Here is a 13,613-nt window from a genome sequence, read left to right as displayed (position 1 = left end):
CCGTCACGTGCCATAGATTTCCTACGGAGAAACGATTTCTTAGGCAATTTATTTCCTACAAACTCTCTTTTGCTCATTTTTGGGCAATATTAAATCTCTCAGGTGCAGCCTGAGATGAGGCTTCACAGAACAATTTCCACAAGTTTCAAACTCCCACCTAATTTGGTCTTTGTAATTACCAAATACTTATCGTATTACAACACAAGCCGAAACACTGACGCTGTAGTAATTTCAGTACCACACCACGCAGAAAAAAAAGTTTTAAATATAAAAAAGCTCAAAAATATACCCCATAAGAAAAACGTAACTGCTTAAAAGTATCTGATTAAAAATAAAACTCATTATAAAATGAGACAAGTTTAATACTTTATTTTACAGAAAAGTATGCCATACGCCGTCCGACAAGAAAGCTAGGATTCATCTGACTTCCCTACTCACTGACTTGAATCAATACGCCTCCCAAATGAAAATCAATGTGTTGTAATAACAACGCAATGAATAATGCAAACAAAAATACCATAAGATGGATTCATTCAGTATTGTTTCTACCTAGCACAATTATTTCCCTTCTGTAAGACAGTGCAAACCGCATGAATCGAAAGGTGATTAATGTTCAGAGTATAAGAGCGACAGCGTCGAGAAGACCTCTAATGGCAGAGCGCCTTTCAAGAGCGGTCCAAACTCTTTGCTTACGTAACTCTCTCTCTCTCCATCTGACGTGCACACTCGCGCACGCACGCCTGGCACACTCTCTACTGGGACAGGGTTGTACGGCCACACTTATGTCCAGGAAGTTCTCAGGAAGAAGTGGGCCCTGAAATGGAATGATATCCCACAGCAGCCCTAGTTTTCAGGAGCAAGACTGACCCCCACATTGTAGAAAGGAGAGGTGGTTGCCTCAGGCTGCACCACGGAACCTGGAGTGTGTCCTTTGTAAGGGATCAGGAACGCTCCAGTGACATAAAGACGCCAGGAGTTCTGGATTCCCTGACCAGGGCCTCTCAGCCATGAGAGGGTTCGAGACGAGCCACAGACATTTCGTGATTGGCCATTGACTGGGGGCACGGGAGCAGCCTAAATGTCCATGGACAGACAAATGGATAAAGAAAGTGTATAAGCTCATACACTGGACTATGACTCAGCCTTGAAGAAGGAGGAATTCCTGCCCTTGGCAACCACACGGATGAACCTGGAGGACACAAGCTCAGCGAAGTGAGCCAGACACAGAAGCACAAATACTGTACGATCCCACTGTTAGGAGAACCGAAAATAGTCCAACTCCCAGAAGCAGAAAGCAGGATGGCGGTTGCAGGGTCGGGGGAGAGGGGTCAGGAAGGGAGACATCAGAGGGCACAGCGTTCCACTTGCACAAGGTGAGTAGGTCCCGGAGACCTCCCGGAGCCTACAGTTGATGATGCTGAGGCGTAAACGAGAACTTGCAGAGAGGGTGGATTACACATTAAGAGCTCTTTTCGTGGTAATAATAAAGAGGGTGGGAGGAAGCTTCTGGAGGGGATAGAGGTGTTTATGCCACAGACCGTGAGGACGGTTTCACTGATGAAGACCAGCTTCAAACCCATCGAGCTGTCTGTGCTCGTAATATACAGCTCTTTGCATGTCAATCACGCCTCCGTGAAGTGTTCTTTTTAAAGAATTAATAAAGCAGTTTGTCCACTTTAAGAAAAAAAATGATCACCTGCTTTGTTTTGTTTTTGTTTGTTTTTTTTTTACAATGATTCAAAGATTTACAAGGGTTGAAGGCTTGGAGTCTTGGTAAACTTTGGATTCAGGGTGATTCCATGGTCAGCTAAGACTTGCTCTGTGGCCGGACAGCCACTGGTGCCTGGGAGGGACAGACTACTTTTGTTTTGATTTCTTTAGCCTTTTAAAACAACTTTCATATAGACAGAGAGGATTTCTATACTGTTATGACTATGTTAAGTATTATCATTATCTTTGTGATACAGAGGAATGGGGGTGATTTTTTCCCCACCTGTCCTAGTTCACTCCACAATGCTGTACAAATATGATGTTCTAAGTATGCTTGGACAAGGAAAATGTTGGGGAGTGCAGCTCTGGGTTCTGGACTGGGGACAACACCCCCCCCCCCCCCGCCGGGGCTAGAAATGTGTTCGACAGCAGCCCCAGCGCCCGGCAGATGTCACCGACGAGCAGCGTCCAGCGGCGCTCAGGGATGTGCAGCACAGCCCCCCCACAAGGGATGACTGTCCTGTCCCAAAGGCCCACAGTGACCCCCTCCCAGATGGTCTTATGGAGCTCAGAGCCAGGCCCAAACCACTCAGAGTCGAGGCTGATGCGTGCGCTCACAGGGCTGGAGTCGGTGTGTGCTGTTCTCTACGGGACCACAATGCTGGCCTTCCACCTGCAGGACCTGCTAAGAAGTTTGGCCCAATGGGAACTGTCGTTGAACAGTTCAACGTATAACAACTTGCTTATCATGACTCTTCTTGGCAAAATTAAAATGTGCAGATAAAAGGAAAAAATGAAATGAAAAAAAGAAGAGAGAGAGATCGGCTTTATTACGGTAAGATGGGAACATCCCAAAAAGCGGCCTTCCTGAATCTTTTGGTTTCAGTGAGCTCCCCCCAAATGCTTAGCTCCTGTGAGGTTCTCATCAGCATTACCTGGCTTCTCCGAGGACCCTTCCCATCACTTCGTTTTTTTCCCTCTGCTTAACATCTTCGTTTAAATCAGTTCCACCAAAGATGATTCCGAAAGGGATCCCATGACCTGCAAAATTAGGAAAGTTAACGAGGCAGTGTAGCTCTGGAAACAGCCCTCGCCATCCCATCCCAGGGCGAATGCGAAACCGTGTTCCCAGAACTTGGGGGGCCGTGTTTTGGTGTTGGTTTCATTTTATCCGGCTCACCTGCGGAGCAGAAGAGGAATCCCTATTATACACAACATGACATGGGGGTTAATCACGTCAGACCAGCGGTGCCAGCACGATTTAAAATCAGCTTCACATTTTAACAAATGAAAAATAGTGCTGCTGACCACCATCTATCAAAGCCAAGCTTACTGCTCCTGGGAAATGGGCATTTATGACAGGAAAAAGAGCAGTCCAAGTGCGGCCCGGCTGGGGACCGCAGCAGCAGGCGCCGTGCTCTCGAGGACCCAGGGGAGATGGCAGGCCACCAGGACTTCGGGGAGCACGCAGCACAGCTATGGCGGGAACCACGCCCCGCGCGTGTGACGTGGGGGAGGACTCGCCGGGGAGGAGTTCTGCACCGGTGACAGGCTTAGTCGGGAGCTTTGACGAGCACAGACGAGCGAGGCATCAGGCACGCACAGATCAAGCTGAACGACGTGCTCAGCAGAAGCCGCTCTCCAAAAGGACTTCCAAAGGTCAGCCAAAAATCTGCAGAGACGCTGGCCAGCAAACCACTAACGAGACCAGACCTAAGAGGAACCTTCATACGGGGCTTTCTCGAATGAGCCATTGCTCCTCAGATTCAGTACGTCAGTCACAGGGTGCTTGTCCTTCATTTGCCCGAGAGTTATTCCTGTCAGTGCAAATGAGCAGCTTCTGTCTTTTTTCTCTCTGGTGAGACCACTCTTCCCCTGGAGTGTGACTGCAAAGAATTCAGCCTCTGGATACTGAGCCCCACAGTAGCACCCACAGGCTCAGCGAGCTGCTGGGGAGAGCAAAAGATGGGAAACAACTCATATACGTCGGTGAAGACCAGCCTTAAAAAAAAAAAAAAAAGGAAAGGAAGGAAGCATAAGGTGTTGTATATGTGTGTACGTGGACGTAAGAAGACTGAGAGGAAATCTATTACAGGAGAAAAATCAAGCGCAAGCTGGTTAGCACGGTGTGCATGTATTGTAGAAAACGTTAAACATATATGTATACATATAAAGTCAGTGCAAGAATATGCAGAAAACCTGGTTGTTGTTGCCTCTGGACAAGGGACCTACAAGACCATAGGTATGGGACGGGAGGGAAACTTACTTTTCACTCTGTAACATTTTCTGTTGTTGGTATTTTTTTTTAAAGATTTTATTTATTTATTTGACAGAGACAGCCAGCGAGAGAGGGAACACAAGCAGGGGGAGTGGGAGAGGAAGGCTCCTCTGCTAGGAGCCTGATGTGGGGCTCGATCCCAGAATGCTGGGATCATGCCCTGAGCCGAAAGCAGACGCTTAACGACTGCGCCACCCAGGCGCCCCTGTTGTTGGTACTTCTTACTATGTACAGAAAGGACCTCTTCCAAAACTGCAGACAGACATAGAAAAGCACCCTCTGTGGAAATGATTCATTTTCTGCAATGGGTGTAGACGTTAGGGGATGTTGAGAGACCGTGAACGGTGTTAGCATGTGGGCCCAACACGAATCTTTGGGGGCCGGAGGGAGGTGTGAGGTGGGGACAGTAAGACCCCAAAGATGTCCGTTCCCAGTTCCTGGATCTTGGGAATGATTCAGGGGAAAGGCAAATTAGGCGATTTAGAATTGAGGGTGCCAGTCAGCTGACCATCAAGTGGAGACATTATCCTGGACCATCCAGGTGGGACGGTGTAATCTCGGGGTCCCTACAGGTGGAGGAGGAGCTCCCCGCGCTGCCACGTGGGGGGACTGGACGGCCATCGTGGCCTCTGAGGATGGGAGGGGCCGTGAACCAGGGAGTGTGGGTCCCCCAGAAGGTGGAAAATAAGGAAGCCTCCACAAGGAAACACAGTCCTGCCAACATCTTGATTTTAGCCCCGTGAGACCCATCTCAGCTTTCTGACCTCGAGAGCTGGAGGACAGCAAACGTGTGCTGTTTTCTGCCACGGGTTTGCGGTAAATTGTGACAGCGCAACAGGAAACTAATACAGCACCCCCCCCCATAAAAACTGCCAGTTTAGGAAAATTAGGGTAAGGAAAAAAAATTTTTTTAAAGCCTTTTTTCAGTAAAATCTCCAAAGACAGAACAATAGACACTAGAAAGACATACACACAGTGTCACAGACGCTGCTCAAAAGTTCGGAGAACATTCAGTAATTAAAACAATCGGGCCTGCGAGCTGCTGGCCAGCTGGTAGCCACTCAAATAGATCTAATCACATCAAGTAAGACCAACATCAGACTTTGACACGAGACCGTGCTGGGTCAGAATCCTGCTTCTCCACTTGGAAAATGCATGACTTTGAGTGAGTCACCCGGGGGTTCTCTAAACCTCCACCATCTCCTCTGTGAGACGGAGGTCAAGCTAATAAGCTGACTCACTCGTGGGGTTGAATGACTCGCTTCGCACGACGTACCAGCACAGGGTGGACTCCGTATGTAACACTAGTGACACCGCGCTGCATGCCGGACAAGTTTTTAAATACATAAATCCAGAAGCTCTCCAAATTAAATTGGCACTCGGGAGAATGTAACGTGGGATATTTCATTTGCTTTCCCATTTTTTTCAAACTTATTCTACTGTTGACAAAACAAAGCTTTAAATAAGTAATGTTAGTCTCAATGGCAATGGATCCATAATTATGAGTGGAAAATTCTAGAAGTCCTCTGCTATAGAAAATGTCGGCAAACTCTTACTGACCCTTCAAAACCCTACTCAGGCACGCCCTCCTCTCTGAAGTCTTCACTGGGTCCCTCAGAAGTAAATCCCCCCTCTCCGATGCCACGCCGTGTATCATAAGGCTTTAGGACTGATTTGTAGACTGGAAAATCCTGGAGAACAGGCGCCGTGGCTTATTAATTTTGTACCCCTTGCTCCGGATACAATGCCTGCTGCAAGTTAAACCTTCAGACAGCGTTTGCAGAAATGAACTGAGCCTGAAAAGTGGTCCACAAACTACTCTCCAAGCACATTTACTTGGAGCCGCCCAAGCGCCCGGTCCTATTTCGTCTATCAGTGCCTCTGCTGAGAATGTGTCATTCCCAGGAGTCTGCTGAGAAAAAACTTCACAGTTTCCTGAGCCTGGCTCCTTATTCAGCCACCTGACGCCACCTGCTTCCTTGCCAGGTGCAAGCCTGAAGCCGAGCCTTAGCGAGGCACAGAGAAGGTGCTTCATCAAAGCGCCTCTCATCCAGCTTTCCGCCAACGTCGGATCGCGGGGCACGCCGTCTGTGTGTGCCGTTCAGGGCAGATGAAGGACAGCCCAGGAGCATCGTGCACAGAAGCAGTCTCTGCTGGGGCGCCTGGGTGGCACAGCGGTTAAGCGTCTGCCTTCGGCTCAGGGCGTGATCTTGGCATTATGGGATCGAGCCCCACATCAGGCTCCTCTGCTATGAGCCTGCTTCTTCCTCTCCCACTCCCCCTACTTGTGTTCTCTCTCTCTCGCTGGCTGTCTCTATCTCTGTCGAATAAATAAATAAAATCTTTAAAAAAAAAAAAAAAGAAGCAGTCTCTGCTGCACCGCAGACAGGGGCGGCTACGGAGCTCTCTTCCCATGCACTTGACAGACAGGCGGGCATCCGCGTCTAGCATCTTTCACAGACGCATCCAAGAGGGAAGAACACACTCACTGTGTTACTTCGAAGTTAATACGGGAATTGACCCATGACTTAAATAAAGCATTAAGATTGATATTGTTTTAAAAGAATGCTTGCATTGTACCTGCAAAATAGCTACAATAGATATTAATATTGTTACGGTGCTGTTTCTCATCACTTGAGTATTCTTAGCAATTGTATTTACCTCATTATTTGCTCAGTAAGTACTGGTTTTAAAAAGGGAAGCCAGCTTCCATTTGTCCATGCCGTTAAGGTTTTATTTAGATATACTTAGTGTGCACAGACATGTAAGTATGGCCGGTCATTAATTGCCAGTATGTACCTGCAGTAAAAATGCACAGATATGTCCCGTGAGGAGGCCGTGCTGCGCTTAGAAAACCCCAATGCATGGGCTCTGCAGTCGCCTGCTCATTGCCACGTTATTTACAACTGCGGGGGAAGTGGAAGTAGGATATGAGCGCTCCTAGTCATGCTGTCGAAAGCCAGTCAGTGACGGGGGAAACGCTCCTAACGTATTAGTAGGTAAGACAGATTGCTAAGCTGTGGTACGACGGCGATTGTAGAAACACACACACAAATTGCAGAGCGAGACAGATGAGAATGTCAGGCACAGCATCCATGGTGCTTAGCCCAGGAAGCACCAATTACTATTTCGTCAAAAGAAGTTGTAAGTTCATAATTGTAAGAGTGTATCTTTTCTTATAAATTTAATTTTGAATAAAAACGTGAAATCAATAAAACCAAACACATACAGGAAACAGCGGCCACATCTGGGTAGTGAAACTCAAGGGGCTATATTTCCTTTTTTGTCCTTTTAAGAAGTTTCCAAATCATGTGCTTACGTAATTTAAGAAAAAAAAAACAGTAAATGCTGTATATTTTAAAATATAGTTTAATCTAGGGGTGCCTGGGTGGCTCAGTCAGTGAAGTGTCCCACTCTTGGCTTCAGCTCAGGTTGTGATCTTGGGGTCATGAGATCGAGCCCCACATCGGGCTCCGTGCTGAGCACGGAGCTGGCTTGAGATTCACCCTCTTCCTCTGCCCCTCTGACTCATGCTCGCTAAAATAAATAAATCTTAAAAAAATAGATCTTTAAAAACTGTATATTTGAATCTATGGAAGACTTAGAGACATAGGAAGTCATGCCCAGCCGGCTGCCAGCACAGGGCAGCTCAGCGTAGGGAACGGGACAAGGAAGAGGCCCCTCGACGCATCGGATAAGAATCACAAGGTCCGTGGCACCGTCTCTACCTGTTCGTGGCTCGCCGCTCAGGGAGTGTGCTTTCAAAGAGATGAGATTTAGGAATGGGTGTCACTACCATGGAGACAACAGCTGGGAGTAAACAAATAAAAGCTGGACTATGTTTACTAACAGTGGTGCTGCTTCAGGTCCTGGCATTTGTTTGACCCAAACAGGAAGACCCGGTTCCCTCCGGCCACGAGTTCTAGAGAGGACTTCTCCCCTCCTACCACCTGGGAGAGAGGCAAAGCTTTCGGTGACTTTGTGCTTTTCCTCCATTTAGTTGAAGCAAAGGCCAAGAAATGGTAAAATGGAGAAAAACTGGATTTTGAAGGAGAAAACCCAGCGATGTGACCAGAGCGAGAGGAAATAGGTCCTTCTGTCTATTGGTTGAGTATGGACTGGAGTGACTTTTCTGGAGGGCAGTTTGTCCCTGTCAATCCAAATGAAATATACACAGTCCTCTGGCCACAGGTTGTTTGAGGAATTTCATCCACCAGCATCCCCACACAGTGAAGTAAAAACTATAATCAAACTTGCTGTGGCTTTGCCTGCAACAGCAAAACCCAAGACACTTTGAAGAAACACGGTGCCTTCTTCTGGTGGAATAGCACACAGCCAGGAAAAAACAAGGCGGAAGGAGCTCTGCTGATTTGGAAAGATCACTAAGCTATGTCCTTGAAGATACAGAGCCGTCCCTTTTTTGGAAGTGAAGTACACGCCACATGTATGTGCGTAGGACATTAACAACACAGCATCTTATAGACAATAAGACACCTGATGGTAAACAGAAGCCTCGTGGGTGCAAAGAGACTGACCACGTCAGTGACAGCCTTGTAAAGACTCCCAAGAGCATTAAGGGCTATGAACAGTACCTCGGCCTCTACGCTTCCTCCGTATTCTGAGATCGCCCTCAGATTGTGTGTCCAGGACACTTGCAACAGAATTCCAAGTCATACTTGTTCAGAGGAGAAGAGCTCTTGGGAGTAACACTTTCAGGAACACCATCCCCACTGCGGATGGTTCCAGCAGGGTTGCAAAAACAGGGAGGCACAAGTAGATCTCATAGGTTCACAAGCTAAGACGTCCGTACAGAGTACTCGCTGCCGTGATTGTGGGAGAAAAGCATGGAAGACAACGTCAGTGTCCCTTAATCGAAGCCTGGTGAGATGATGGCAATGCCATGCTTGGAAGGTTACGCCAGCACTGACAGAATGAGGCAGATCTAGACACGGGCTGCTGCAGAAAGATCTCCAGATGCTTCGTTAGGCGGTGAAAAGCAAGACACTGACTATTCATAGCATGATCCCACTCATGTTTTGTTTAAGGGAGGATAGATGTACAGATATGTGCCCGGGCTTCCATGGGGGCCAGCCCCCAAGATGGCCAGCCCCCGCTGGTCCCGCTCAGTGAAGTCCCCTCCCATGCCCGAGGGCTGATCTGTGTAAGCAGCAGATGCTCTGGAACTCATGGGTCGTCACAGACCCACCAGCTTCCCGTGTGCCCTCTCTTCGATGGCTCTCTCTTGGAGACGCTGGCTGCCATGTCTTGAGGACACTGTGCAGCCTCCGCAGAGGCCCACGTGGTGAGAAACTGGGGCCTCCTGCCACAGCAGGTGGCTCGTGCAGGACCAGTCAAGCCTCCAGATGACGCCACCCAAGCCGGAGCGCATCATATGTGGTCTTGATGGCAGCCTCACCAGCTGCCCTGAGAATCCCCAGCACAGCCGTTTCTGAATTCCAGACCCATGGGAACTACTACACATAAATGCGTTGCTACGAGTCACTCACTTTGGGGTAATTTGTTAAGTAATGACAGATACCTAGCACGGTACCTACAGCACATTTCCAGGAGAATACACAAGAAAATGATAACTGGTTGTCTCTGCGATAAGAAATTAGACAGTTGCAATGAGAACTGGGAGAAAGGTTTCCTTTTTGTGCTTGATCATTTAGCTACATTCACTCTGTGCTGGGGGATCTTTTCTCTTTAACAGTGTGCATGTAGCAGCTGAGGTCGAATGTGCCCGGAATGTGCCCAGACGGGAAGCGGCATCCAGCAGGCCCAGCCCCCAGTCGGGGCAGGAGGCGGGAGGGAGGGCAGAGGCCGAGACTAGGCTCCACACAGCGTGGGGCGGCAGCAGGTCACCTTCAGCAACGAGACTGCCGAAAATTCCCGCAGCCTGGCGCATGCCGCTGACAGACACTCTGTCCTCGCGTGAAGACGACTGTACATCCTCTTGGCCCTCAAGTGACATATACTGTCTCCTGAAACGTGATGCCACCGCCCCGCCCGCTCATTCACGTTTGGGAAGAGGCGCTCATCGCTCAGCTCAACGCAGTGACCTCCTCTGCCTTCACTTGGTTCCTGTGTGCTCTCACAGGAGACATTCCGGCCTCGGGAGTGTGCAGAAGAAATAGCCCCAATCACAGCCGAAGTCAAAACGAGGACTGTGTGCACGTGCCCTCGGTGACCGAGGGAGCCGTGTTTCAAGGTCCCCCAAGGGCTGATTAGTTAAATTTTTAAGAGAGAGACTCTTGTTCAGCTTCGCTGTTTCCACTAATTAAGAACTCCTACTCTGAGGTTGCATCAAATACTTTGCAGCTTGGGGTGCCTGCCAGCTCAGCCCGAGAGCACTGGACTCTGGGTTTTTTTTAGTTTATTTAAATTCAGTTTAGTTAACATATAGTGTAGTATTAGTTCCGGGGGCAGAATTTAGTGATCCATCACTTGCTTATAACACTCAATGTTCATGACATCACGTGCCCTCCTTCCTGCCCATCACCCAGGTACCCCATTCCCGGACCCGCCTCCCCTCCAGTGTGTTTCCTATGATTAAGAGCCTCTTTGGGTTTGCCTCCCTCTCTCTTTTCATCCTATTTTATTTTTCCTTTCCTTGCCCTATGTTCATCTGTTTTATTTCTTAAATCCCACATATGAGTGAAATCATACGATATTTGTCTTTCTCTGATTGAGTTATTTCGCTGAACATAACCGCCTCCAGTTCCATCCACGTCGCTGCAAATGGCAAGATCTCAGGGCTCCGAGTGCTGGACGTGGAGCTTACTTAAAAAAATACATATACTTTGCTGCTTTGGGTCAAGTAGCAATGCAAATCCTGTCTGTGCGGTGGTGATGATTAATGCTATGTTTGAGCTCAGGGACAACGAGACAGCTGGTACAGCTTATTTCTGGGTGTGTCTGTGGGGGTGTTTCCGGCTGAGATTAGCATGTGAATCGGCAGACTGAGGGGGATGGTGGCTGCCCTCCCTACGGCAAGCGGGTGTTACCCCATCCGCTGACAGCCTCCGGGGAGCGAAAGTGGAGCAAAAAGGCGAGGAAGAGAAATTCCCCGTCTGGGTTGAGCGGAAACATCCGTCTTCCCCTGTGCGTGGACATCCCAGCTCCCGGCTCTACGGCTGTCCGACCCAAACACCAGCAACCTCCCGATTCTCAGACCTTCAGAGCCAGATGGAAAAGCAGCACCGGCTGCTGGTTCTCCAGCTTGTGGGGGGCAGGTCACGAGACTTCCGGGCCTCTGTCGTCACGCAAGCCCATCTCCTCTTCTCAGTGTCTGTGTGTGCCCTCCCGGGCTCGTCTCTCTGCAGAGCCCTGACTAATGCACCCGGAGGGAAGACAGCCCCAAAGCTTCCCTCACTGCCCATCGGACGTGAATCTGCTCTGTCGCTAACTAGCAACTTCATTTAATATTCTCATTAAATCCTCAACTCCCAAACCTCAGATGCTCTTTACGCTGGCCTCAGAATCTTCGTGTTTCCCTCGTTAAACAGTGGAATGAGATGCTTCCTACGTGCTCATTCTGTGTTTGTAAAGGACGCGTATGTTTGACTTCTGGAAATTAGACTCTGAGTGAGCAACTGTACAGCAGAGACATTCGGGACAGCCTGTCAGTGCGGGACACCAGCTTCAGCACACATCCATTCTCAGTCGCACAGCTACCGCTTTTGGGAAATGAGTCCCTATGAAGGACAAAGCAAAGACGATGAGTGTGCTCCCTCCAGGTCTGACCCAGCGAAAGAGGGAGAACCGAGAGCGCAGCTCTATCTCATTTGACGCTGGAGGTGCCTCTGGTTTTCGTGCATGATTCCTAGTGTTTCCCTTTCGGAGAGAAAGAGGGTTACCTTGCAAGAGGCGGCCTCCTCTGTACAGATGAAGAGCCAGGGCTGCCTCCAGGTTCTCGGCCCTGATGAGGTGGGCGACTTCAGACGAGCTTTCCAGGTCAAAGGCATCTTTCAGAAGACATACGTGGCCGGCAGCTTCCAGATGGTCCCTTTACCAAAAAATACAAACAGAGAAAGAAAAAGATGAGGGCAAAAGATATATAGGCCACAGGTTGCTATTGGGATTAACATTTTAAAGCAAAAGATTATTTAAATCAACGAGTTAATAAACCGTATCTTCTGAATTGTCCTGTAGGGGCAGTCCTCCTAAAATACAGTACAAGGCTCCTCATCACTGGCAATAATGATTTGCCCACCAGTGTCAGGTCCCTGGGACCTCGGCAGGGACCAAGGCCAGCAGGATGAAGGGCTAATTCAGCCCTAAGACAAAAGGCACACACTGACAGTGTTCAGTGGCATTTGCTGGACGAGAAAGCTCTTTTTTTTTTTTTTTTTAATTTCCTTGACTCCACTTTTTTTCTCCTGTCCCTTAATTATGGATGATACCCGAAGTTTGCTTTTAGGCATCTGAAACTCAGTTCTTAATAAAGACTTTCAAAGTCACCCATGATCATAACTTCCAAAGATATTTCATGGCCTTTCCATTCTTCCTCCAAAATATCTTTCAAACATGTCTTTCTTCTCATCCCGGTTCATTTCCTTGTGACATAAATCTAAAATACAAATCTAATAAAAGAAATTTTCTGAATGATGACACCGCATGAACAAAATCAAAAGACAGATAAAAAACTGAGAAAAACTACTTACAACACTTACAAAAGGAAAGAAGCCAATTTACTTAATAAATAAAGAGCTCTCATAAATCAATAAAAAGGAAAAAAAAACCAAGTAACAGCTTGATAGCAAATTAGGGATGGACCTAAAATTGGAGGCCATAGAAAAAGAAATTCAATTGGGCTTTTAGATACGGGAAATGGTGCTCAACTTCAGTCATTTTTTTACATAGAATATTTGTAAAGATCAAAAGTCTGCCTAAGGCTTCGTGAAATAAACACTCCCGTTTACTCTGAGCGGGTAAACAGGTACAACCTCTTTGGTGGGCAGTGAAGCAACAGCTAGAATTCTTAAGACGCACAAACTGTCACCAAACACCTCCACTTCGAGGGATCAAACCTAAAACTACCCTTGGATCTGACTGCAAAAACCTGCACCCAAGACGAGGCTCTGCGGCTGTGTTTCTTACCTAACAGACCGGACGCGACCTCAGTGCGCGTCAGTAGAGGGCTCACTGTGTCCCGGCACATTCCGTATGGTCAAGCTCTGCCACGTTAAGAAAGCGCAGTCGATCACAGTTGACCCTTGAACAACGTGGGGGTTTGGGGCATCACCCCCTCCCCATGCAGTCAAAAATCCACCTATAACCCTGACTCCTCCAAAACTTCACTAACTGCCTACTGTGGACTGGAAGCCTTACCACCAACATAAATAGCTGATTAACACAGATGTTGTAGATTATACCTGTTACGTACCACATTCTTACAAAAAACTAGAGAAAAGAAAATGTTATTCAGGACATCATAAGGAAGAGAAAATATATTTACAGTCGTGTACTGTATTTATAGAAAAAATCTCTGCATGTAAGTGGACCCATGCAGTTCAAACCCCGAGTTGTTCAAGGGTCAAGTGCAATTTGGAATCAACTCCAAGATACGTCGTTAATGAAGAGAGCGCGACGTGAAGAATACTTCCTGCAAATGTAGTGTGTG

At 47.9% G+C, this 13,613-nt stretch overlaps 1 protein-coding gene across 3 annotated transcripts in view; it reads right to left on the bottom strand.

Annotated features, from left to right (window-relative positions):
- Nucleotides 1-13,613, bottom strand: part of GLT1D1 (glycosyltransferase 1 domain containing 1) — a 76,590-nt gene that overhangs the window by 52,870 nt on the left and 10,107 nt on the right. For all 3 annotated transcript variants that reach the window (XM_045779192.2, XM_045779177.2, XM_045779202.2), the window contains exons 2-3: nucleotides 11,848-11,996; nucleotides 2,646-2,751 (exon numbers count right to left, since the gene is read on the bottom strand). In XM_045779192.2, coding sequence (XP_045635148.2) covers nucleotides 2,646-2,751; nucleotides 11,848-11,996 — 255 coding nt within the window. The remainder of the gene's footprint in view (nucleotides 1-2,645; nucleotides 2,752-11,847; nucleotides 11,997-13,613) is intronic.

Source organism: Ursus americanus, chromosome 30 (genome assembly GCF_024610735.1).
Source record: "Ursus americanus isolate L20-20 chromosome 30, mUrsAme1.1.p, whole genome shotgun sequence".
In the NCBI taxonomy this organism is placed as follows: Eukaryota; Metazoa; Chordata; class Mammalia; order Carnivora; family Ursidae; genus Ursus; species Ursus americanus.
The sequence above is the reverse complement of the archived record's forward strand: the minus strand, read 5'-3'. Positions and strand labels throughout refer to the sequence as shown.